At 41.4% G+C, this 23,808-nt stretch overlaps 1 protein-coding gene and 1 long non-coding RNA gene across 7 annotated transcripts in view; one reads left to right on the forward strand and one right to left on the reverse strand.

Moving 5' to 3' along the window:
* Positions 1 to 11,035: 11,035 nt before the first annotated feature.
* Positions 11,036 to 23,808, reverse strand: part of SAMD13 (sterile alpha motif domain containing 13) — a 40,007-nt gene continuing 27,234 nt past the window's right edge. For 3 of the 6 annotated variants that reach the window (XM_077120472.1, XM_077120475.1, XM_077120476.1), the window contains exons 3-4: positions 21,867 to 21,978; positions 11,036 to 11,231 (exon numbers count right to left, since the gene is read on the reverse strand). In XM_077120472.1, coding sequence (XP_076976587.1) covers positions 11,088 to 11,231; positions 21,867 to 21,978 — 256 coding nt within the window. In that variant the 3' untranslated portion in view covers positions 11,036 to 11,087. Of the gene's footprint in view, positions 11,232 to 15,800; positions 20,006 to 21,866; positions 21,979 to 23,311; positions 23,398 to 23,808 lie in introns of those variants that run through there. The other 3 variants (XM_077120473.1, XM_077120474.1, XR_013159368.1) reach the window with 2 other exon arrangements.
* LOC143650108 (uncharacterized) lies at positions 13,608 to 19,730 on the forward strand. Its single transcript, XR_013159369.1, has 3 exons — positions 13,608 to 13,913; positions 15,329 to 15,529; positions 17,822 to 19,730. It is a non-coding gene; the product is annotated as an uncharacterized LOC143650108 (long non-coding RNA).

A 23,808-nucleotide genomic window follows, 5' to 3' on the forward strand; every position in this document is an offset into this window, starting at 1 on the left:
GCCATCAGCCAAAAGAACTGCAAAGACCCATTCAATATATACAGGAGCTGGAAGATTATATATGGGACTGGATCCTGGGGGTGTTAAATAAAACCCATCAGATTTTCAAATAATGAAGGAGAAACAGAAGCAGTTTCCTTTCACCTGGTGTTCAGTATCCTAGGCTGCTCAAGCATATACCATGAAATGGTTCAGCTTAAACAATGGGAATGTATTCATGAACAGTTCTGAGTCTAGGAAAATGTGCAAATCAAAGCATCTTTAAGGTAATATTTTCTCCATGAATACTGTGGTGTTCTAGGGTTCACTGCAGGTGATTCTTGGTTCCTCTGTCACATGGGAAGGCACAGCACATGGTAGCATCTCCTGTTCAATTTCATCTTCTTGCTTCCTGTGGCTTTCTCTCTATGTGAATGAATTTCATTCTCTTTATAAAGGACTCTAGTAGTAGGATTAAGATGCATGCTGAATGAGGTGGGTCACACCCTAATTTAAGTAATCTCATCAAAAGACCCTACTTACAATGGGTTCACTCCCACAGAAATGGATTAAATTTAAGAACATGTTTTTCTAGGTTACATACAACTTCCTTCTGGACCATAGATAGGCATGTTCTTTCCATATGCAAAGTACATTCATTCCTTCACAATATCCCAAAAGCCTTGAGTCATTTCAGAAACAATGCTTAGTACAGAGTCTCATCAAGATCGGTTATGGTTGAGGTCTGTCCTGGGGCATAATTCCCCTCTGTCTGTGAATCTGTGAAACCTGGAGAACAAGTTATTTGCTTCCAGTACACAATAGAGGGGCAGGCATAATATAAATATTTCCATTCCAGAACAATGAAATTGGAATAAAAATAAGGGTTACTGGTCCCAAACAATTCCGAAACACAGCAGGACATACTTGATTAGATTTCAAGGTCTGAGATCATATACTGAACAATGTTTTGACCTCTGGGTCTGATGATGTGGCAGCCCCTTCCAAGTGCTTGCCTAGTGACCGCGCTCTCCTTGAACACGGGGGTGAAGGCTCTACTCTCTCCAGGCATCAGGTTGGTGGCCAAGCTCTCCACAAATGCCAGGGCACAGGCTACGCCCTCTCTGGGCGTTGGGGTGGCAGCACTCTTCCAGAATAATGGGCTGAAGACCCGCTCCAAACACCAAGGCCAACTCATCCTTCCTACACACATTGGTAAGCAGCTCTCTTGGCCTGAGAAGAAGTCTTCAGTCCAGATCTCAGCTTCCATGCTTCTGCCCTTGAAGTGATTTTTCCCTTCTCTGTCCCTTTTAGTCCAGGTTGGCAGTGATTTCGTTCACTCAGATTGCACAAAAAGCTTGTCAGTTTGCACATAGTACACAGGTGTCCAAACTATCAGACAAAAGGATTTCAACTAGTCTTTCCTGGATAACTGCATTTCTAATCCTGACTTGCAAGAAGATTGCTAACTAGATCCATGTTCAGTTAAATCCTCACATGGAGCACTGTTCTCTAGGGACTTCACTTTCTGGGAGCTCAGAATTTTCCAAATCACCAATTTCTGCTTTCTTTGTGCCCAAGAGTTCAGTCCTCGGCTTATCCCTTTCTTCTCACATTTTACTATAAGCTGCAAGGAAAAACCAGGCTGCAATTCTTGCACTTAGCTTGGAAATCTCCTCAGCTAAATATCCAAGTTCATTACTCTCAAGTTCTGCCTTCCATCCGGTATCAGAACTCAATTTTGCCAAGTTTTCTGCCACTTTAAAACAAGGACCACCTTTCTTCCATTTTCCAATAACACATTCATCATTTCTAAGACCTCATCAGAGGTCTTTTTAGCATCCATATTTCTACCGACAGACTCTTCAGAGAAAGCTGGGCCTTTTTTTCAAGCATTTCATTATTCTTCCAGTCTCTAGCCATTATCCAATTCCAAGGCTGTTTCCAAATTTTTGGTATTTGCAAAAGCAGCATCCCATTCTCTTGGTACCAAACTCTCTTTTGGTTTGCTAAGTTGTTTAGGCAAATACAGTAAAACGATTTGTCTTAAACAATGGGAGTTTATTTGTTTCTGGCTTTAAGCCTAAAATAAAGTGCAAATGAAGGAATCATCAAAGCGATGCTTTCTCCCTGAAGATTGTGGCATTCTGGGGCTGGCTGCCGGTGATTCTTCGTTTTTAGCTTGTCACATGGCAATGCAGATGGCAGCCTCTCCTAGTCCTTCTTTTCTTTTCTGGGTTTTGTTTATTTCAGCTTCCTACTTCCTGTGGCTTTCTCTCTCTCTGTCTCAATTTCATTTCACTTATAAATGACTCCAGTAATAGGATTAAGATCCATCATGGCTGAGGTGGGCCACACCTTAACTGAAGCAGCCTCATCAAAAAGTTATACTTAGAATGGGTTCATGTCCACAGGAATGGATTAAATTTTAAACATTTTGGGGGGGGCACATATAGCTTCAAACCACCACACACGGGATGGACAATGGTGTATATTTATGTCCTTGCCCCCATGACATTAATAGATTTTTTAGGATTTCAGTGGTCTAGGGCAGGGGTTGGCAAAATCTGTCCCATCACCTATTTTTGTAAATAAAGTTTTTTTGGAACACAGCCATGCCCATTCATTTAAATACTGTCTGTTGGCTATTTTTGTGCTATAATGGCGGATTGGAATAGTTGTAACAGAGACAATATGGCCCACAAAGTATAAAATATTTACTCTCTGGCCCTTTACAGAATAAAAAGTTACCGTCTTCTGGTCTAGGGCATTCCAGGACATTCCCTCCTAAAGAAAGGACGAATTGCTGCATGTCAAACTTCCCACCATCAAGAAGAAGCACAATGTGTGCCCAGGTGGTTCAGTGGTAGAGTGAGCACCTGCCATACAGGAGGCCTGGCTTAAATTTCTAGCCCATGCATCCACCAAAAAAGAAAAAAGCACAACGACTTCTAGCTGTTTCAGGTTTCTGAGGTATCATGTTTTACACCTTGGAATGGGAATACTGCTCCAACCAATTTACTGAAGCAACAAGGAAGGCTTTCAGCTTTGTGTGGACTCTAGAACAGTAAAAGGCTTTGCAGCAGGTTCAGGCCATAGTGCAGGCATATCTGCTGCTTGGGCCATATGAATCAGCAGCCCCTAGGATATTAAAGGTATTGCTGGTTGGGAAAGATGCTGTGTGGGGCTTATGGCAAGCCCTAATAGGAAAATTACAATATGGACTCCTAGGGTTCTGGAGCAAGGCCAGGCTACCTGTATCTGAGATTTACTTACCACTTGAAAAATAGCTCCTGGTGTGCTACTTGAACCTAGTAAAAAGAGGAAATATGACCTTGTGTCATCAAGTGACTTTGTGGCCATAGCTGCTCATCATGAACTAGGCTCTCTTAGACCCACCAAGTGTTAAGGCTGGGTGGGCCCAGCAGCAATCTCCTACAGGATGGAAATGATAGATCTGAGATCAGGCACAAATAGGGCTAGAGGACACAAGTGAGATAAATAAGCAGGTGGCCCAGATCCATGAGTTATATACTACTGTTTGTCCAGAACCTTTCACAGCTATGGCTATAAGGGAGGTGGCATTTATGACAGTAGTAAGGGGAATCCTCCCAGTGGGTATAGCTTTGGGAAATGCACCAAATGGTCATCAACTTTGTGCGGAAAGAAAAGTGGCCCTGGGTATGACTACATATAAACCTCTGTGAAAAATAGCTTGTTCGATTGGTCAGGCACTTGGAAAGCAGAAGAGAGGGAGATTGGAAAGAAGAAAAGCATGGATGTGTGGGAATGAATATGAAATTTGAAGATCTTTGCATTGCATTTACATGTCCACCAAAGAGCAACAACCATGGAAAAGTCACTAATCAATTAATCAGACAGAATGACTTGGTCAGTTGATGTCAGCCAGCCTCTGTCATCAGCCATCCCAGTGATGGCACAATGAGCTCATGAGTAGATTAGCCATGGTGGCAGTAATCGAGGCTATACATAGGTCTAAAAAGCATGGGATCCTATTTTCCATGACCGATCATATTTGTTGCTAACAAATATCCAACTCATCAGCAGTAAAGATCAATATTGAATGAGCTGTTTATTTGTCACTAAACCTTATGGAATACCAATGATGGTAGAAGTACTCTCATTTAACCCCCATCAACTTTATGAGATTAGCATTATGGAAGGACTGCTAGTTTCCTGCATGGTCATCTTCCTGACCTTGTTTAGCTGGATACATGACTGTTGAAAGAAAGACTAAATTTCCCAACCTTCCTTGCAGCTAGAGGAGCTAAGTTCTTTTTAATGAGATATAAGAGAAAGTGCTGTGTGCAACTTCTCATAAGTGGCCAGCTTCTTGGCAGCAAGTTGAATACATTGGACCTCTTTCATCCTGAAAGTGGCAGTGATCCATCTTGACAAAAATTGATTCCTATTCTAGGTATTGTTTTACCTTTCCTTTCTGCAGTGACTCAGCCAGCATCACTACCCAAGGACTTATAGAGTCTCACATAACATCATTCAACCCAAGGGACACACTTTAAGGTAAAGGAGATGTGGCAGTCAATAAATGACCATATGTCTTATCACATACTAAACCATCCAGAAGCTGCTAGCCTGATAGACTGATGGAATAGTCTCTTAGAAGCATAATTGAAGTATCAGCATGGAGATAATACTCTGTGATCATGGGGGTACCATCCTCTAGGATGCAGTATTTTCCCTAAACACTTTACTTATGTGGTGCTATGTCCTCAACAGGTAGCATGCCTGGGTCTGGTAACCAAAGGATGGTAATTGGGTAAGCCCCACCTACCATCACTCCCAGTGACCCATTTCCTCATTCCCTCAACTCTAGACTCTGCTAATACAGAGATCATATTCATAGAGGGGGATCACTTCCACCAGAAGACACTGTGAGAGTGATTTCATCCTAAAGTTATAGGGATTGCACAATCAGCAGTTTTGACAACTCTCAAGAAAAACAGCTGTTCCTAAGAGAGAAGTCAAGAGAGAACATATGAAACTGTAATCTTAGAATATTTATAAAGGGGAAATGACAGTGTAGAAAATGAGAATGCTGTAAGTTTTAATTGATCGTGAAGGGGAGAATGATATATAAATGAAATAACTGGATTCTTAGAAAATCATAGAAATTTAATGTAAAAATAAACCTCCCTTACAGCTAGGGATAGCCAAATGATCAAGTTCTTGTTAATGGGATGAAAGTGGAAGTACTGAGTGCAACTTTTCATAAGAGGTGCTTGTGGTGGTTTGAATCTGTGTGTACCCCAGAAAAATATTTTCTTAAATGTAATCCATTTCTGTGGGTATCAGTGCATTGTAAGTAGGACCTTTTGATGAGGTTACTTCAGTTAAGGTGTGGCCCAGTCCAATCGGTATAGGTCTTAATCCTATTACAGGAGCTATTTATAAGTGGAGTAAATTTCAGACACATATAGAGAAAGCCACAGGAAGTAAGCTGAACAACAATGGAACCTGAAAGCTAGAAGAGATGGGAGAGGCCTATGACTCTAAGGACCAATGGTCATCAGGAGTCAACTCCATAAAGTCACAGTCTTCAGAAGAAGGCATCACCTTGATGATGCTTTGATTTGGACTTTTTCCCAGCCTTAAACTGTGAGCCAGTACATTCCCATTGTTTAGCCCAACCCACCAATGACAAGAGCCGGAGGCCCTTGCAGCAGCTCTTTCTTAGGTTACTTTGCCTGGCTTTTCAGATGCTTAAGGCCTCTCATCATAGATGCCTCCCACGGGTGGTGTGTGGGTGATAACAGATGCTATCTTGTGCATATTGCCCCTTACTGTTGATCTGGCTGCCTGGGGGCCATGGCACCCTCCACAGGTATATTGAGTATTATTTCCCCCTTTCTTGCTGACCTCTTTACCTCCTCTTCTATGATAAAGATGATATGTCCACCCATGTACTCCTTCTCTGGAAGAGGGACACATTTTCTATTTGAAGATTGCCTGGCATCTCTTGCTTTTCCTGATTTCTCCCTAAAAACAATTGTAGAAAGGAGCATCCTTACCTGAGGTAAAGAAGTTATGAACATATTTACCTACTGGTGGATAGCCAAAGACTTCTCCAATTTACTCACAAGAGCTTCCATTATTCTTCCCCAGTACTACGTTAGAAACAACTCATTACTTTGTGATTTTAGGACATAAGATAGCCACAGTCACCATATGAACTTGGATGTGATCATATTAATCTCTTTCTCTGTAGTACTGCCACTAACAGCCTGAAATGTTACCTAGACTGCTTAATTGCCTAAGGAGCTACAGTATGAAGCTAATAAGCTGTTCATTAATGCACCCATTCCCCTCTCCCTCCTTCCTGTGGCTTCTGTTCCTGGTTTAGAGGCAGAATTAACAAGTTTTCTCCTAAGAGGCATATCTATCCTGTTGCAGTCAGCTCTTTGAACATTTAATTTCATTGTCCCAATCATTACTGAAAATACTTAATGGCTCTGGGCCCAGACCTGACCCCTGCAGATCCCATTTGCAATGACAGTCAAAGGCAGATGACTCACCACCAGTAAGTACATTTTGCATTTGGCGTCTAAATACGGGAGTGGTTGGGCAACTATGGGTCATTCGATTTTTCAAAATGGAATTCCTCCAAAGATCTATTTCACTAATACAAAGGACAGCATGTATCCCTGACAGTGCACACAAAACTCGGAGGAAAAAAAATCCTATGTTCGCGTAGATTATCTGTTGACAGAATGAAGAGATCGCCACCAATTGGTCTCTCTTTCTTCCCATTCATCATTTCCACTAACTATCAAAAATGATGCTCAAATCTGTTGTGCATTCCAGTGCAATATACCAGCTTGTTTTCTTCTCAACTGAAGCCACTTGCAACCACTATTTCCCTAATAACTTCCTCTAAGGAGGCTTTCTGGGTGTTCTTTGCTTGGGATCAGGCAGTCAAAATCTCAAATCTCTTCAAGGTCCAGACAGTGAATGTAAAAGTATAAAGTTGCTGTAAGACATTAGGGAACGGAAGAGGCTATGACAGATTGGAACTTTAGGCTAGAAGACTGCAAAAATAGCTTAAGAGACCGACACAGACACTGCATTCGTCAGTTTAGATTCCACTGAGAAGAGCCAGTTTCTGACCTCTTCTTTCAATCAATTCATTAAATCTCCCTCGTAGGGTCTGAATCAGATTTGAACATGGGGTGGGAAGAGGAGGTAGAGTTGCAATTATTATTTTTTTTTAACTCTTCCTGGAGATTCTGATATCCTGAGTGTTCCACCAGCTGAGAATAACATGAATTCTACATTCAATCGTTCTCCCATAAACCCTTTGCCATAATATATTGGTAGCACAGCATACTCATTTCGCTCACATAGCACATGTATTTGCTACTAGTTACAGACCCTGATGGCTCTATTAGAACTCTAGTGTGGTTCAGGAAGGAATCAGCCGTTGCTGGTTTTTACTGCTATCTAGAGACAAAGGCTACTTACCTTCCTGAATTTCAAGTACTCTGTGGCCTATTTTGATCATACAGCTTCTCCCCTGGGCAGGTGGGAATGAAAGTGCTTTCCATTATTGTTAAGCCACTCAGGCCTGGGTGTCTTAGGCCTTTATTCTGGGTATCAAGAAAGCAGATCATATTTTGTTAATTTTATTCAAAAGCTGTCAACAGAGGCTGAAGGAATGATTTGATCCTTTTGTGTGCTTTCAAACTTTCGTTTGCTTTCAAATTAAGATATTTTTCTTATTTTTTTCTTCCAATAACAATTTATAGAGTAGTATAGAGCAGATCTGAAGCTTAGTTGAGTTAGCTTGAAGTTATTGAATAGCTTTCAATTGTTGTGGGAGATGACAGTGATTGAAAAAAAAAAAAGTCCAGAAACTGATGGGAGTGTGAACCCAAGTTCACATATAGAGAAAAATACAAAATGAAAACACAGTTTCAGTGTCATTTCTTTAGCATGTACAATGGCTAGATGATAGGAGTGCCACAGCAAATTCTTTGTCCCTTGCCTCCAGAGTAACAGAACTTTTGAATTTTAGCTGGGCCCAGGTCTCTAAAGAAAAAGAAGACTATTTCACAGCTTCTCTTGTAGCTTAGATGGAGCGATGTGTCTGAATTCTGGTCAACAATATATATGAGGAAGGAGTATGCACAATTTCTTTGAAGTATTTAATTTAAAAGGAGGAGTGGGGTGTGAAGTTTCCAGCATTCATAGCCAAACCTATCCCAAATGAATACAGAAGGGTTCAGGTTGGATGCACCTAAAACAGGGCTCAGATATTCCTCATATGATGCCTCTGAGGCAGAGAGGGTTTAAATACCATCCCCATTTTACTGGTGGGAAACTCCTTCACAAGGGCTAATCACATTTGTCATTCCATATTGCTTCTACTTGAGCTCTCATTCTCTTTTCCGCCCATATCTCCAGTCAGGCAGCGTTCACCTTTAGCCTCTGCCACTCATTATAGCACTTGCCTATATTCTCCTTTTCATTGTTACTTGTGTTCTCTGCTTCAGATAGAATTTGGGGATAGAAAATGTCTCTTTTGTAATCCTCTTTCCAATTTATCGTGCAAAGCAAAGCATTTCCTAAAATGTAGTCACTCGATAAGCTCCATAATTGTTGAATTAATTTAAAAGGCATTTTTGAACCCCACTATCTATACTGTTTCCTGTGTTTTTTAATCACTCATCTCAAGTTTTCCTGTACTTTAGAGAAATTATCTCCACAGGAAATGAATTAATAACACCCTTGAAAATAGGGACTGTTCACTTGATGAAGAGGAAAAAGGAACTTCAGGAAGTACGTGAACTCTGCAAAATTTTTATATGTGGGAATATGAGCTTTTGTCTAGAGGGAAGGCCAATGGGTTATGAGTTGAATTCTGTCCCCCCTCCATGACCCCCAAATATGTTGACTTTCTAACCCCCCATACTGAGAATGTGGCTTTATTTGCAAATTGGTTTATTGCAGACGGATTTGGTTAAGATTAGGTCATACTGCTGTAGGGTGGGCACTTAATCCATCATGACTGGAGTCCTTATAAAAAGAGAAAAATACAGAGAAAGAGACACACCAGGGAGAAGGCCATGTGAAGATGGACCTATTTTCATTTCCTAGTTAAAAAAACAAACACCATACAATGGGTTGGCTCAACAACAAGAATTTATTGGCTCACAGTTTCAGAGGCTGGAAGGCTTGCTTCCTCCCAGGGTGGGTCCCTTCTGACTGGCCAGCAATCTCTGGGGTTCCTTGGCTTTTCTGTTACATGGCGATGCACATGGTAATGCCTTTTCCTTTCACCTCCATGTTCCATTGACTTGTAGCTTCTGACTGCTCCCTGTGGCTTCTCTCTCTCTGCCTGAATTTCATTCTGCTTATAAAGGATTCCAGAACCCAGGACCAGTTAGGTCTCACCTTAAACAGAAGCAACATCTTCCAAAGATCCTTTTTTACAATAGTTCCACACCCACAGGTCCAGGGGTTGTGACCCGAATAAGCCACTTGTGGGGTGCATGATTCAGTTCCCAACAGGTGCAGACAGGAGTTGTGCAGGTTCAGGCTGTGGCACCCCGGGGATTGAGGACCACCCCCACAAAGTAGGGAGAGATGGGAAGGCTCATCCCTAGAGCATAGTCCTGCCCAGATCTCAATCTCAGACTTCTAGCCTCCAGAGCTGTGAGACGATAAGTTTCTGCTGTTTTTAAACTACCAGATTTTTGTCAAGATAGTTCTAGAAAATGAATATAGCTTTCATCAAAATTTCAAAAAAAATTCATGATCCCCCCCACTGTCTATAAGCAAGTAAAGAATTTTTGGCTAAAATGATGTTAAAATTTGTTTTTTGGGTAGGAGTAAGAGAAAGAATGAGGCCTACTTGGTTGATTCAATTTATAGAGAGGATAAATCCACACATATGCCCACATCATTTCTATATCTAAAGTCTTTTTTTTGTTGTTGTTCAACCTGTTTTATAGGTTTCAAGGAGATACCTTATTTCTTAATCCCAACCACAGAAGCAACCAAACAGAAAAGAACAAAGATACACTGGGAATAAACTAAAGCAATGCTTTATTGTGATCACAAAGCACCAATTCAACAAGGCATTAACACACAGAGATTGAACACTTGTCTCTTTGAACAGAGATGTAACAAGTCCACTTTTTCAAGTTTTAAAAAACAAGTACTTAAACCAGGAATCAAACAAAGCATCAGAACAATTAAAAAATATTACACCATCATGAAGGAATATATATATATATATATAAAAATATTCTGTACTAGGAACAAGGCTTTTTTGATCTATAACTCTTGGTAAATTTTTTCAGAAACAAATGATCATAAATACAAACCATAAAGTGAAAAAAAAACTTTTGTCGGAAACCAAGAACCAATTTAAAAGCAAGTCTAATGCAGAAAGTACCATTATCCCCTGTGAAAGCTAGGTCAATACGGATGGACATCCCCAATACACAACAGGGTTTCTCTTTTCAGAGCTACAGTTCTGCTCCTGAAGGGGTGATGATGCGTGTGTATTTCAAACACTGCAGCATATGCCAGTGAAACCTTAATAAGGTCAAATGGAGGCTCCTCTATAAAAAAGGGCGTTGGCAATTCCATCCAAGTTACACAAGCTCCAAGGAGCAGAGGAATTTGAGGGAGACAGCAATCCCTTTATCTTTCCTACCCCTCCTCAAGTTTTCTTGTCTTCAATTGTCTCAAGTCTATAACCAAAAGATGTTCATCTCATTAAATTTTTTAAAAAGGATTTTGGGTAAGCTATCTATGAAGAAATGAAGAAAATCCTTATGATGTCAAAGCTCTTGTGGGGAGGGGTATCTGATTGTGTCCAAATAATTCTGTTTGATAAATTCTGTAATAAAAACTGTCCTGTCCACACTGTGTCCTCGCTCCCCTGGCCGAATTCAGGTCAGCCGATGGATTGCCTAGTCTATCCAATAGGATAACGTTTTCATTTGATTGAAATTCTTTACATATACACATGTATGTATTCTGTTTACAGAGTTTCATCACATGAAACTAAATTATGCAATTATTTATTTTTTGAGGCTGAAGACCCCAATTTGACCGTACTATGAAGAGTTGTTCTTTAAATGTTTTGTTTGCAGAGGTTTTACATGATACTCATAGATTTTCAGAGCAGGCCCCAATTTTAACTGAAGTCCGGTCAACACATCGTTCCTTGTCATCAATAGCAGAGATTTTCCATCAATTTCCTAGAATCGAAGCAGAGGGTAAAGCCAAAACATAAGTTCGAAAGCTCAAGGATAATGAAGAAAGGCTGTCTTTAGAAGTTCAAAGGAAAAAGTCATATTGATTGTCCCCAAGGTAAAAACATTACATTGTTAATTGTGCCAAAATGGAAAAAAAAAAAAAAAGGAATTTTCTATTTTTATCTTCCATCTCCTCCTTGTATTTTTGGATTAAATATAATCTATAGCTCCTTTTGTTTCCAAACACATGAATATCACATCTTAAAAAACTAAATGCAAGCTTAGAGCTTGTACCTTTAAAGATGTTGCCTCCTAAAGGAACAATAACACGTTTAGTTTATAAAATATGTTAAAATTTATGCAGCGTTTTCTGGATATTTAATTCCTAAAACATTCCTATAATTAGGGGGAGAACAGAGCATCGTTCTCATCTTACAGGCTAACCATAGATCAAACAAGAAATTAACCTGCCCAAGAACACAATGTTAGGAAAGGGTGGTAGGGACTGAAAGCTCATCTGTCTGCAGTCAAGGCTGAAGTTCATTTCACAACCCCCTTCTGCTTCTCTTGTTGATGAGAAGTAAATATGTACCATCCGGATAGTCCATTTGGAACTAGTGTCTTAGGTTTCTTAGGATCGTGTCAATCACAACAATGAGCACTGGTCACCCTCTCTGAGCTTGTTTCCTGTTAAGAGGAGGAGCATACTGCCTCAACCTGAAAATTAACCTCTCTATGCTGAGGGCCCCTACCACACACTCACACTCCCAGTGGATTCTCAAGCCTCCAAATATTGTAGTGAGAGGCAGAGGCCTTGCCAGCTGCAAAATTCCTTCCCCTGTTCTTTTCCGAGTCCACTCCCCAAACACTCCCGACCAGGGAACTTCACTTCAGGAACACTGGAGACTACAAAGCTTTGAGATAAAATAAAAGCACACTTCTCATGAAAGAGATGAGGACCCCAAATATACAAAGTGGTTTGACACTTGGAAAGTAAGCACTGAGAAGAATGTTATAATGCCACCTTATTTTTGTTTTTGTTTATTGCGGGGAGAACTTTGAGCTGCTTCTTAGATGCTTGCTGAGTCTCAGTGTTGGGGACTAAATCGTGTCTCCCACAAAAAATGTTTTCAATTTTCACATCCTAACCTTTGATCCTGTGGGTATGAACCTATTTGTCAAAAAGACCCGAGAAGATGTTATCAGTTAAGATGTGAACTCATTTGTGAATGGGATCTTTGACGATCTTATTAGATGAGGCCAAGCTGAATGAGGGTGGGCCTCAATCCATAAGACTGCAAGTCTTTATAAGCAGATGCAGTTCCGTGCAGTCAGTCAGTGGAAATCAGAAGGGCAGCATAAGGAAAGGAAATCGTCATGCGATGGAGCATTACCGGAATATTACCAACTCCAGGAGGAAGCAAGCCTTGCCAATACCTTGATTGTGGACATCTAGCCACCAAAACTATGAGACAATAAATTCCTGTTGTTTAAGTCAACCAATGTGTGCTATTTGTCATAGAAGCCGTGGCCAATTAAGACACACAGCATCTCTGTTCATGATTTTACCAATATACTTCTGGACCCACTTTCCCTACCAAAAGACGAGGACACAGTGTGCAATGTCACTATGTAGAACCGACTCCCCTCCTACGCCACCCCAAAGGAGGCCATTCCTTAAACTCTCTCACGTACTTTGTGAGGCTGTGAAGAAAATGTGATTGAATGCCTGAGAGTGTAGGAGAAATAGCGTCAGGCTAGGGGGGTCGAAGAAATACTCACTTTTTGATCTTAGGCAAGTCCCTTCCTTCTCTGTTTCCTCGGTAGGTAATGTGGGTAATTGGGCTTCTGAAAGAATTCTGAGAGATACTGCTTTTGCTAATGCTCCCTGAGCTATGGGTGCTGCAGAGGTGGCTGCCATCCTTTCCACCACCACTCACTGAACTTTATTTCACCAAACAGAGCGGAAGGACGAAGAATTACTTGTCTGTGGAGTTTTTTGGTTTTAGAAACATTAATTTTGTTGGCTATTAGAAGTCAAGAGTCACACGTTAATTTGCAAGTGATTACTATTCACTGTAGCTTTTGTACTATAGTAGAAAACTGTATAGTAAAAAAACCGCAGTAAAAAAGCAGTTGGTTAAGAGGGCAAGAGTGGGCAATTATTTTTAAGGACAGAGGACATGACTTTCTGTTCCTAAAGTATTTTTTTCCTACTTAAATAGCTAGTAATCCTAAAGCCTGCCCATTAATGAAAGCCACAAGCGTGAGAGACGGCAGAGGGGCTTTGAATACCTGGAAACCACGGTAGCCAGTGTGAAGACATTGTGAGGTCACAAGAATCTGAATTATAGATGAGTCCAAGACTCTGTTCTGAGAACTCGGATAAATACTGGCTTCCTTGCAATGTTTTTTTAAAAAATGGCACAGCTCTTCCTGCTCTCCATCTTTCCTTCACTGTTGTTTGCTCATATTTAGCTTTCTATATATTTTAAACAGCAGGAAGAGATGGTGGCTTTCAATTTCTATACAACAAGAAAACATGCTTGACTAATGGAAAAGCAATTAAAAAAAAACCTTGCTAGCAAAAAGTCCTTCTATAACTCAGCTATTCTGTCAAAAGCCAAGAATGTCTGTGAAAAATGCTGATATTCGGACTTTACTCCAGACAAAATGGAAAATCAGGTACATGTTTCAATTCAATTTTCCCTTTGTTTAGGAGGCACCCTGCAGTTCACCTCAGACCAGGCTTGGTAAATGAAAGATCCACCTAGAACTCTCATTTAAAATTTTTTGAAAAATATATGGTTAACTCATACATAGAACAAAATTTTCCTCTTAAACCATGACTACCAGAGCTCAGAAGGAGAGTAGAATATGGTACAATGGAAATGTGAGCTGTAGGGCAAGGTCTGAATCCTGTCTCCACAACTTACTGTGTTTTTTAACTTCCCGGAGCCTCAGTTCCCTCACTTGTATGTAATATGGGACTAACTCCTTGAAGGATTTTAGAGATTAGAAGTCTTTCATGTGAAAACCTAGCACAGTGCCTAAACTTATAGACTTGGACAGAAAAGGAATGTGTTCTGATTCCAAAGACGCCTTCCGTTCCCTTTCTGCAAGTGTGCTTAATCTCTGAATGCTACCCTTTGCCAGAGGGGGTGTGCATATTCCTGTTCAAATTCAGAAAATTTACTAAGATTAAATAAGTGCAAAAACTACATACAACATTTGTCTCAGGAGAATCATACAGATGGGAAGATTCCTTAAGAAAGTTGGTAATTTATTATATAGTCTCTATAAAAGACTGCAATCCAAGCATTGCCAAACAGCTAGCCTGGTGTAGTAGGATGGGGGGCGGGGGGGATTGGGAGACAGAGAGTCCAGTGCAGACTCCATCACTTTCTACAGGGAACAATTCCTCCGGACCCCAGTCTATTCATTAGTGGAAATGAAGGGGTTGGTGTATGAACAATTCCAGCTAATTGAAAAAAAGAATTCCATGATTTTGCAGGTATATCAGGATTAAAGCCGAAACAAAAAGATAAGTCACATTTCAGGATACTGTCCACATTCCAGTGTTGAAGCATAATCACTTGTTAGCGTCAGTGAAACTTTTAACATTGATTCTGTTTTCACGTTAAAGTATTTGCTGTTCAAATTCCTGCTGGGTAATAATGTTAAATGTCTGCATTCTTAATAAGGTCCAGCAAGCTCTGGTTTAGAGATGACAGGTGTACATTTCCAATGAAGACAAAACCCTAGATTTAAAAGTAACAAATGAGTAGAAGCCACAGATATTATAGCTTAGTGGATAAGTACCTTAGAATAAGACATTATCTCACTGCTTATTAAGTAGGGCCTTATTAACAGTCTCTCTAAGCCTCATTTTCTTATCTATATGATATACATGGTGGGAGAAAAATTGCTACTTTATTTCACTGCTGAAATAAATATTGAGATAATACACGTAAAGTAGAATTCCTGACATCTAGTAAGCACCCAATAAATCTTAGCTATTAAAAAAGACTGTAAAATAAATTCTTAGCCTCTTTGATTTTCATTCTTCCTCCCTGCTAACATTATCTCTACCTGCCTAGGTAACTCTTTCAATTGGGCCTTCTTGTGGTTTGGTACATTGGAAATGCTTGGAAAAAAAGGAGAAGAAGTAGGAAGAAAAGAAGCAAAGAAAAAGGTGCAGAAAGAGAAAAAAATGTAACCACTGAGAAAAGGGCAGCTTGGTAATAGCAAGCTAGGGAGCAGCCAGGGCAGATTGGAGAGAAGTCAGTGGATTTGTGATGGTAAGACATGGAAACAGACTCAGAAGGCCATATTCGTGGCCGTTCTCTACTTTCCCTAATAGGGAGGGTATAAGGGAAAGAATGCTCAAGGTAGTGAAAAGACTTGGGCTGGAAAGCCAACGCTGCTGCCTATCAGCTTCTTGCGTCAATACCTGGCCCACCATACTCCTCCTATGTGAGAGGAGAGGGTTGGACTAAGGTGACCCCTGTCCATCCCACTTCAAAACTCTCTAAAATTCCAATTCTGACTTTGAGAAACACCAAGACTCACAGATCTTATTTGAAAGTCTTCCTGTTAAAGAGGACTCCTTGCCAATCAGGTGGAGGAATCTAATGAAACAGTCTTTCCTTTTCCACTTCAATCCTCTCCTTTACATTTTCTACCACTTCCTTTGTGACAACTTTCTTGCCATTCACTACCTGGCTACAGGTGGTGACCAGTCTGAAGTTTCCCATTCCGCTGCTTACAAAGGGCACAAATGTCCTGAAGGAAGGGTGTCTTGGTCCAGAGCCCAGGGATACAAAAGTAGAAAATCCTGTGTCCAACAGAGGAGTCACTGCAAAGAAGGAGGAGTGGAACAGCTCAGCCTTAGGTACATGGCCAGTGGAAAAATAATCTCCTGAGAAGAGGTGTTCATCTTCAAAGGCCCTCTGAAAGATGCCGTGTGGCCTCTTAAACAACAGTTCCTTCTCCAAGTGGTTTTCCTCTCTGCTGTCTCCTCCATTTCCCCTTTTGAAGTAGTGGTTCCCTCTGGATCTGTCGTAGTTGCTGCGTTTCTTGGCATCAGACAAGACTTCATAGGCTGCTGCTACTTGTTTGAATTTCTCTTCAGCTGCTTCCTTGTTCTCTGGGTTCTTGTCTGGGTGTACCCGTCGAGCTAACTGGTGATAAGCCTTTTTAATATCAGAGGAAGAAGCATTCTGAGGAACCCCTAGAACTTTGTAGTAATCCATCATGTTTCTTTAAAAGGTCTTTCCTCACCAAGGTAGAGTTTATTTTCTGAAAAAATTCCACCAACTTCAAAAAGGAAGATGGTGAACTATTTGTCTATACCAAGACCGTTTGAGTCTTATCACATGGTTCTTCTGGAGGAGAAATTCTTTTTTGGTGTATGTATCCTCCACACATCCCCACCCCCACCCCACTCTCACTCCCAACCCCTTGAAGCTTATTATTGGTAGAGTAACTATGATCTCAAAACTCTCAGCCAATGACCCTCAGCTGATGCTGTGCTTGCTTTGCAATCCTACTGGTGGAAAATTTGGGATGGATGATATATATATTGGGGAGGCTTTACCTTGTTTGAAAATTAGCACTAGGCAGCCTGCTAGCAGAGCACACCGTTTGTGCAGCTTAAAAAGGAGTCTTAAGCTCATCTGTTAAAATAACAGTCACAACAAAATGGATCTTTCACTTAAATCAGAAACAAAAGCCATTTGGCTCCTTGTGAATGGCAGTGCTTTCAGTCACTCATGGGTATCTTCTCTGCATCTATTTTATATATGCTGGTGGCACACGGTGGGTGACAGAGAGGTTCTAGAACAACCACAACAACAACAACAAAAATATATATATGATTTTTACACATTCCTGGTAAAGGAAAAGAATGACATTCATTTCATCAAATGAGAAAAATGGGTCACAGAGATGTCTGTCTCGATTTAACAAAGGACAGACTTAGGGAACAAAATTAGAATCAAAGACCTCCCATGTATTGTCTTTTTTTAATATACATTCTGAGTATGTGAATCAGACAGAAAAAGACATAGAAATGAAGTGATACACTGCAACGGGGAGTGTTGTCTTTGTGATCTGTAGATAGGGTCCTGTTTGAGAGGTGAAGTTACCATACTTAGACTGTCAGAGTTCCTTAACTGGCCACTAGAGTATTGTCAGTAGAGACGGTTTCACACAAGAAGATATGGCTCACTTAGCCTTCACAGTCTGACAAAGTAAAACTTATCCTGAACATTCTTATGCAGAAAAGAGGGATGTTTTTGAAAGAGGCTAATCAAAAGGTATTCTCTTGAAAGCTAAAGATTTTAGCAAAGTAAAATTCCTAGGGTATTTTTGACTCTTGAAAACTAGGCAATCATATTCACGGGCAAGTGCCAATTCTTTATCATTTATTCATGAAAATTCAACTGTGTATATACAATGTCTTAACGTGGTTTTGTGTCCTATGCCATGCATCAAAAACATACTTCAGGAGGCTCAGTTTCAAGTTAATACTTTTTAACTTGCAGGATATTGAGCAATATTATGTTTTTTGAATTCACCTTTCTCCTTAGAGAAATCTGTCTTCTAGAAAAGGTAACTCTACAGGATCATTCAGAGCCCACGAGTCAACTGGGAGAAAACTGACCAGGAGTCATCATTCTCACTCGGGCTCTCTCACCACAGTCTAAAAGGTCTTTCTGCTTGAAGGCACCTGGCAGAGGAGCCACTATTTTGATGTGCCCAAGGGAAAGGACTGCTATTGGACACAGAGAAGATACTGATGGCACTTTAAACACCGCCTTGTCTAGGCGGGTCCACCACCACCTGCCCTTGTGGGCCAACGAATCTAGTGGGTGCTCCATGTTAGTGAGGGCAGTGGGCTGGCCAGCCCACATGCCAAGCTGTTCACAGGGTAAACAGTAGTAGCTCTGATGATACAAACCGCATGCTAATCTGAAGGAGAATGACATCACAGGTCATAAAAGATGATTGACCAGAAAAGTGATGCAACCCAAATACAGTCAATATTGATACTGGGTCATTGGCGGTGGGGTGGAGAAAGGATTGGGAAGGACTCAGGCCTTTCCTTTTAACAGTTCTTTTGGCTTAAGGCTGTTGGTCACACATAAGCCTCAGAAGATGCTTGCTGGGAGAAACTTGATGGAAATAATTGTGCTTGTGGCAGTGTGCCTGCACAGGGGAAAAGAGGTTACACAAAGATCACCAACTTAATCCAATTTCCTCACTATTCTTACCCTTGGACAAATTTCGTTCAATGGCTTAACATCTTCCAAGGGGGCGCACTGCTAGAAAGTGACATCTGAGTATGTTGTTACAACAACACAGCATCCAGTGAAGTACATGAGCCCAAACTCTGAAGAGAGGTGTCTTCCTGAAAGCTAGCCCATTTGACAGAGGGCGGGTCTGGCAGCCACGTCAGCCATGAAACAATAAGCTCCCCAAATCACTGGTGACCATGTTGGCCTTTCTGGACTGGTAGGCAATTAGGGGAAGCTCTCCATCTGTGCCCCACTTCTGTCAAATAATATATCATGCGAATATTTAAGGATGCAGCCACTTACAGTGTTTCTCAGCTGCAGTGACCTAGAAGATGTGCCTGGAAGGGTCTCATATTTGGGCTGGAGGTGTCTTCAGTCTTCCCACCTGGTTGACCTTGGTGAGTGTTAGCTAACTGCTCAGTAGACTCAAGATTAATGCCAGGAAGATCCTCAGAGTTGAACCACTGAAGTCCTCTACATTTCAATGATGGAAGAGGCCAGTTAACCTGGTAGGTCCTGATCCTCAGTCTTCATGAAAATCACACCAGCTACTCTGTCTTAGTCTGAGTCAGGCCAGTGAGTCCTTCCTTGCCCTCTATCTCCTTTAATGGGAAGAGTAAAAGTGATGAGAAGTTTATAGCAGCAGAAAAATTCCACTCACTTCCAGAGAATAATTCAAGGCAGACTCTTTGCTAAGCCAACCACCCTTCCATGAGAATGAAGGTGTTCAAGTTGCTGGCCCATGTTTACCAAACTCCAGTCCTCTGGGAAATCATTTCTCAGGCTCACGAGTTAGAAGGGTCAATATAGTATCACAAGGCTCCTTTTCCCCTTGAAGGATTCTGAATGAAGGTTGTTCTCCTTTGCCTCCCAATGTCTCTGGGGCCAGAGAGAAGGCATCTTCGGGAGAAAAGGTCTTCTCTGGAATGTCCTGCACAGAATTCTGAAGGCCAAAGAGCACGTCCCCTCCACCCACCCTGGGCTACAGCCCAGATGTGTCTGCCTCAGCGGAGTCTGAGCAAACACCTGAGAGAGGCTTCTGGGTGGCTGGGAATCTGGCCAAGAGACCTTTCAGCTGAATCCTTTTCTTGCTAACCTTTTACAATGTTACTTAAATTTAATCACACAAATGGGCATTAAACCATTAAAAACAAAATATGTTCCAACTGATCAGTCATCTGCTTTTAACTTAAGCTGTGGTTTTCCCTATGACTTTGTTTATTATGAACATTTTAAAAAATAAAGAAAAGTTGTAAGAATTTTATAGTGGACACCTATATTCCCACCACCTAGAGTCTATAATTGACATTCTACTATACTTACTTTATCATGTATTTATCCATCTATCTATCCCTCTGTCCAGCTATCAATCCATCTTTTTTTATGGATGCATTTCAAAATAAGTAGTATATATCAATATACTCCTTCCCAAATTCTTTAATTTGTACACCATTAATTGTTTCAAATTTGTCTATCCTTCTTTTCCTTTTTAGATAAAATAGGCTACACAATGCACAAGTATGAAGTGACTCATTTGTATTCATCTGTGTAAATGCAGCAATTAATACATATACCTGTAACCCCAAAACCCATCAACATATAGGACATTATCATCATCCAGAAAGTTCCCTTATGTCCCTTCCTAGTGAATCCCCATGCCCACCTGAGGAAGTAGCCATGGTTCTGATTTTTTTCACCATTGATTTATTTTTCTACTCTGCAAATGTACACAAATAGAATCTCTCAGTATGAACTCTTTTGTGTACGGCTTTTTATCATTCAGCATAATATTCTTGAGACTCATCCATGCTGCTGTATATATTAATAGTTCATTCCACTTTATTACTGGGTAGTGTTCTATTGACTAAACCAGAGTTTGTCATGTTCAGTCTCCTACTGATAGACAGTTGGGTTTCCAGTTTTTTACTCTTATGAATAAAACTACTAAGAACAATCATGTACAAATCTTTTTGTGGACATATGCTTTCCTTTCCCTTGGGTAAATACCCAGGAGCGAAACTGCTGAGTCATGGGGTAGATGTACAATTGTTTATTTTACACTCCCACAACGTATAAGAGTTCTGGTTGTTCCACATCTTGCAAACATTTGGAATGATCAATCTTTCTAAATTTAGCCATTCTGGTGGGTGTAAACTGATAAAACCTGTTATTTTTGCAAGATTTTCCAAATTTACAGAAAATTTATATGTTCAGAGTTCAGGTCTGAAGGATGTTGAAGGCAAGAGATTGGCATATGCAATGTTAGAAAAGCTCATCTTAGCCAATGTAGGTCATGCAGTCCATAGCTTGAGGGAGTAAGAAATGACCACAGAGATGTGGAATAAGCAGCCAGGCAAATTCTTCAGGTTAAAATTCTCTCAACTATTTTATAATATTAGAAAAATATATTTAATCCTTAGAAAACCACCAGCTTCACTGATAGGGAGATAGGAACTCTATCTTTCCCTGCAGAGCTGGCCCAGTGGACTGCAGCTTGTTCTCCTACCTTGCCTCTTCCTGGTCAAAGTCCCTTCAGCCCATCGCTACAGAGCTGGCTCAGCCTGCAAAATGAAACTAGGAGTGACCCTGACAATTGGGAGGGTCTTGCTTCTCCTTCCCTCTTCCCATAACCGTCTGGACCTATGAACAGGAACTCAACATTTTTTTTGAGTGTCAACTTTGTGGCAGGCCCTGATCTAGGTACTTTGTATGCATTGCCCTTTAATTCTTTCAATATCTTATAAAGTTAGGCATTGATGGTCTCAGGTTATAGATGTGAAACCAAGACTCAGAAAGACACAGTAACTTTCCCAAGGTCACAAAGAGACAGAAGAATCAGGATTTGAATTAAAATCCTGTATTCTTTCCACTCCACCAGGCTAAGTACCAGGAAGCCAACTGGAGGGGGCACAAGAGCTCAGTTGGTACCGAAGCCAGCACTAGAAGTTGCTGTATGTTTCTAGTCAAATTTGGTGCCTCCTTTTCCTTCTCTTCTGTTTCCTGCTCTCTAGCATCCTTTTAGGGAGGGGAGGGCTCTTCTGGCCCACACTGAGCGGCCTCAGTCTTTCCTAAGAAGCGGATGTAAAGAACTGAGCCCTTCTCTCTGCAGCTGTGCTTGAGTCTCAGGCCTTCGTTACTCTCTTGCAGGAAGCCATCGTGAGCCTATCACTTTCATTCCCCTTCCCCACCCGCCTGATAGTATCAGGACCTGAGATGGAAGACAAGAGCAGCAGCCCTGGTCCCCCCCCACTCTTTTGTTCCCTTCGTTCCTACTCCCTTCTTCCACTGTGGGGCAGGGAATCAATTGTGTTCATCGTTTTTCTCCAGACTGTGTTACCTGCTCCTGAAAAGCGCTAGCTTGCTCCTCAAATCCCGCTGTTCGGAAATAATCAACAACATCCACCACGGCCCAGTCTGCAGGATCAGGTGGTCTCCCATTCTCCATGGAACTGCAAAACACAAATCCCGACAGTCGTCAGGGCCGTGCGCGTGTAAGCGGGCCCCCCTGCCCCTCGCTCGGCCAGGCTCACCACCCAGGCTCCCCGGTGGGAACCACGGGCCCTCTTTTCCCTCAGAGGACCAGATAGCAGTCTAGCTCCCTCAAGACTGAGTCATGCTTGTGTTTCTTGGGCTCAGAAGACCTTCACTCTCACCAGCTCAGTCACCGCTTTCCTAATAAGTCATTAGTCCTTTCACATATGGTATTTCTTCACATACTCTTTTTTTTTTTCTTAAATCTAGAGACACTGAGAGTGGTCCAGTGACTCTGGCAGCCCACAGGATGATATATAGACTCCTGGGTTAAGAACACCAGGTCTTCAACAACATGATTCCAAAACACCATCTCCTACTAATCCTCCATCCTTATCCCCACACATCCAGTGCCACAGCCATTGCCCAATATGCTGCGTCTTTTCACGGCTCTTAACCTTTTGCAAGTGCTGTGCCATTCTCTTCCAATCCCTCCTCACCATCCCAACCTGACACAATCCTCTCATCCTTACTGGGCTCAGTTCAAATGCTACTTCCTCTGTGAGGCGTGCTCTGACTTCACCAGACAAGTGTTTTTGTTATACTCTCCTCTGAGTTCTTCTAGTACTCCACTCAAATTCCCATTATAGCATTTTCCACACTGGATGCTATTCTCTCTGACCAGCCAATGGCCTGAACCATTTCTCATTTCATCATTCCTAGTGTTAAACATGTAGTTAGGAACTCAATCAATAGTGCTCAAGTGAATAAACGGATGAGAATCACACATTTGTCTGAGAGGGCCTATGCATAAGCCACCGGCTTGGATTTATTTTATTTTATTTTGAGGGGTAGTGCATGGGCCGGCAATTGAACCCGAGTCTCCTGCATGGCAGGCAAGAATTCTACCACTGAACTACCCTTGAACCCCCACTTGCTTGGATTTAGAAAGAAGGAGTAAGAGGAGGTGCAAGAGTAGGTCAGTGGTAGAATTCTCACCTGCTGTGTGGGAGACCTGACTTCAATTCCTGGCCCATGCACTTCCCTAAAACAAACAAGCAGACAAACAAAAATTCAACAAATGGTGCTGCAATAATGGAATACTCACATGGAAAAAGAATGAAATGTGACCCTACCATACAGCATACAAAAAAAGAAAGAAGGAAGGAGTAAAAGATTGGAATAGAGAAAGAACAGCAAAGATCTGCAGTTACTGTGACTCTGCCTTGTTTCTATGCTTTGGGTTCGTCTGGTTTCTACTTTATAGAATTTGTTTTGTCTTGATCAAAGTAAGAAATGTCTTCTACAGACCTGAAGTTGGAAGGCCTCGGTCCAGGCATGGCTCGGCCACACACTGCCTTGTATCTCTGGACCATCTGCTCCTTCAGTTTTCACACCTATAAAGTAGGGGGTATCTATCAGATTCTGAGACTGTGCCTGACTTCTGGGCCACTGGGGAGGCGATAGTGATAGAATCTCTTGCACAGTTTGGTGCATCAAGTTGCTCTCGGTGCCCTGATAAAGTAGGTACAGGATATTAGGAGAAATGAAGAGGAAGTGGTCAATTCTATTCTGCATGACATGGAGGTGGGAAAGGGGAGGGGGGTCAGGATCAGGAAAGGCTTCTTAGAAGAAGCAATCATGAGCTTACAGACTACACTCCTGTCTTCTGGGCAGAGAGAGATGCCTGAGAAAAGGTGAAGAAGCCTTGTTTGTTTGGGGAAACAGGAAGCACGTCAGTACAATTCTAAATGCTCCTCGAGGTTCTGGTCTATGTTCTCATGAAGTCTTCTCCTCTCACTCAAATC

This window comes from Tamandua tetradactyla, chromosome 11, assembly GCF_023851605.1.
Source record: "Tamandua tetradactyla isolate mTamTet1 chromosome 11, mTamTet1.pri, whole genome shotgun sequence".
In the NCBI taxonomy this organism is placed as follows: domain Eukaryota; kingdom Metazoa; phylum Chordata; class Mammalia; order Pilosa; family Myrmecophagidae; genus Tamandua; species Tamandua tetradactyla.